The 2,500-nt window shown below is 52.1% G+C and overlaps 1 protein-coding gene across 1 annotated transcript in view; it reads right to left on the bottom strand.

The window, feature by feature from the left end:
• The window catches only part of zgc:114120 (uncharacterized protein LOC619267 homolog), a 63,152-nt gene that overhangs the window by 16,067 nt on the left and 44,585 nt on the right, over nucleotides 1-2,500 (bottom strand). The window contains exons 7-9 of the mRNA XM_031561592.2: nucleotides 1,016-1,899; nucleotides 570-653; nucleotides 300-340 (exon numbers count right to left, since the gene is read on the bottom strand). Of these exons, the coding sequence (XP_031417452.2) occupies nucleotides 300-340; nucleotides 570-653; nucleotides 1,016-1,899 (1,009 nt within the window). The remainder of the gene's footprint in view (nucleotides 1-299; nucleotides 341-569; nucleotides 654-1,015; nucleotides 1,900-2,500) is intronic.

Here is a 2,500-nt window from a genome sequence, read left to right as displayed (position 1 = left end):
AATGCTTTTCGACAGAGAGCATGCTGGGATAGATCACACAGACTCACACTACCATTAATATGGAGAGAGAGAGAGAGAGAGAACAAAAGACAAGTAAAAGCTAATAAAACAACACAAGCAAAGGAATCTGATGAGTGTGTGAGCTGTGTACATCGCTCCAGGGTCTACATGAAAGTGTAAGCGTATTCTCCTGAGATTCCCTGATGTATGTGTGTGTGTGTGTGTGTTTGTGTGTGTGTGTGTGTGTATATATGTGTGTGTTTTGGAACTTGGCAGTCGTCGGAAGAGTTGATACTTACGTTCTGTGGCGGAGTAGTCACTGGCAGTTTCTCCCTTCTCCCTGAAATGACCGTGTGATTGCGTGCAAACACACACACACACACACACACACACACACACACAGACACACGCACACACACGCACACACAGAGAGAGAGAGAGAGATAGTCAAGGACAGCAAGATTTACCCTCCAGTTTCTTGGCACATATCCAATATCCAACAGTAAAACAAAGAAAAAAGCGAACATGCAATGTGGGTGCAAAGGAGCATGGGTAATGTAGTTTCCTACGGGCTGTCAGGTTCTCTGGTGAGCACACTCTGGACCAGGCCCGTCAGACTGGCGATCTGCTTCTCCATAGCCTCCATCCGGTCCCTGAGGACAAAACAACATGCAATAAAAATGATAGACAACATTTGTAATGTAACACAAACATATACTCACACACAGACATACACACACACACATTCAAGATAAGAATTGTGCTGCTTTTCGCAGAGTTCACAAACACAGAGGCAGGTATCAAAATACACAACATCAAACACGCTAAGCCACATGAAGTCATATGGCAGGTTCAGCCACCGTCTTACAGACATAACTTGACACACTCACAAACACACACTCATTTATACACATACACACAGACACACACACACACACACACATACATACACTCACAAACACCCACACGCACATATACACTCTCACACGCACATATACACTCTCACATGTCTCACCTGGTTTCCGTCTCGTTGCCAGGCAACGGTGAGCTGTACCCTGGCACGCCACCCTGCTCCCCGCTGAGCACACACAGCTGGTCAGAACCAGAACTCGTCCTGGACTTTGGACTCTCCACAAACACAGCCCCGTCCTGCCTGAACACCTGCCTCCCGGGGGACCCCCTGCCGGGCTGCCCCGCGTACGGGTCCCTCCCGTCGGTTATCTTCTGCGGGGAGGCCGGGGGCAGCCTCCGGAAGCCCATGGTGGCGTAGGGGTCCGCGTAGAGTGCGGCGGCTGCTGCTGCCGCAGCGGCGGCGGCGGCCGCAGTTGGTCCTCCGGGCCTGTAGAGGGCGCCCTCGAGCTCTGACTGCAGTGCGGCGGCAGAGTAGGAGGTCAGGGAGCGCACGGAGCCACGGCGCAGGAGGGGGTCGCGCAGGGCGGCGAGCGCCTGAGGGGACGCCACGCTCAGGCGGCCTTCAGGCACCAGGGCGTACGGGTCGGCGTAGATGCCCTCACCTGCCCCGCCAATGCCCCGCAGCAGCACCACACTCTTGGAGGACGAGGGCTCCTCGTCTGGCTTGACGTCGCGCCGTTCCAAGATGGCGCTAGGGGAGCCGAAGCCCGTGTGCGGGTGGGGCTGGGAGTGGGCGTGGGCAGGGGTCTGCTGGGGGGTGTGGCCTGCGGAGTGGTGGGTGGGGTGAGGGTGGGGGTAGGCGGAGTGTTGCGACTGCTGCTGCTGCTGCTGCTGTGGGGAGGGGCCGGCGTAGGAGGAGGGGCGGCCCCCAGCGTAGGAGAAGCGGGCGTGGGAGCGTGAGGGGGAACCTGATGGGGGGGAGGAGGAGGGGAGCTGGTTGAGGCGCCGCGTCGGGGAGGAGTCTCGCGAGGAGTACACCAGCTCCCTCTAGAGGAGGGGAGGGAGAAAGAGAAAGAGAGATGAAGATTAACTGACTGATTGATTGATTGACTGATTGATGTATTGATTTATTGATTGATTTGACTCAAAACATATAAAAGTCATAGTCAAGTCATAGACTTATTTCCATAGTTGTCCCTGTTGAATAAAGAGCCATAGACTTATTTCCATAGTTGTCCCTGTTGAATAAAGAGCCATAGACTTATTTCCATAGTTGTTCCTGTTGAATAAAGAGCCATAGACTTATTTCCATAGTTGTTCCTGTTGAATAAAGAGCCATAGACTTATTTCCATAGTTGTCCCTGTTGAATAAAGAGCCATAGACTTATTTCCATAGTTGTCCCTGTTGAATAAAGAGCCATAGACTTATTTCCATAGTTGTCCCTGTTGAATAAAAGAAAGACAGAAAGAAACGAGAGATATAAAAGAAAGACAGAGAGATGGGGCCATAGAGGAGAAGGAGAGATGGACAGAAAGAGGGAAAAAGAGAGAGAACAAGAAAGGTCACAAGAGAAAGACAGAGATAGAGGGATATAGAATAGGTGAGTCGGATAGGAACGGTGAGTATAATGGAGTGGAGTGGGAGAAG

This window comes from Clupea harengus, chromosome 23 (assembly GCF_900700415.2).
Source record: "Clupea harengus chromosome 23, Ch_v2.0.2, whole genome shotgun sequence".
Classification (NCBI taxonomy): domain Eukaryota; kingdom Metazoa; phylum Chordata; class Actinopteri; order Clupeiformes; family Clupeidae; genus Clupea; species Clupea harengus.
The sequence above is the reverse complement of the archived record's forward strand: the minus strand, read 5'-3'. Positions and strand labels throughout refer to the sequence as shown.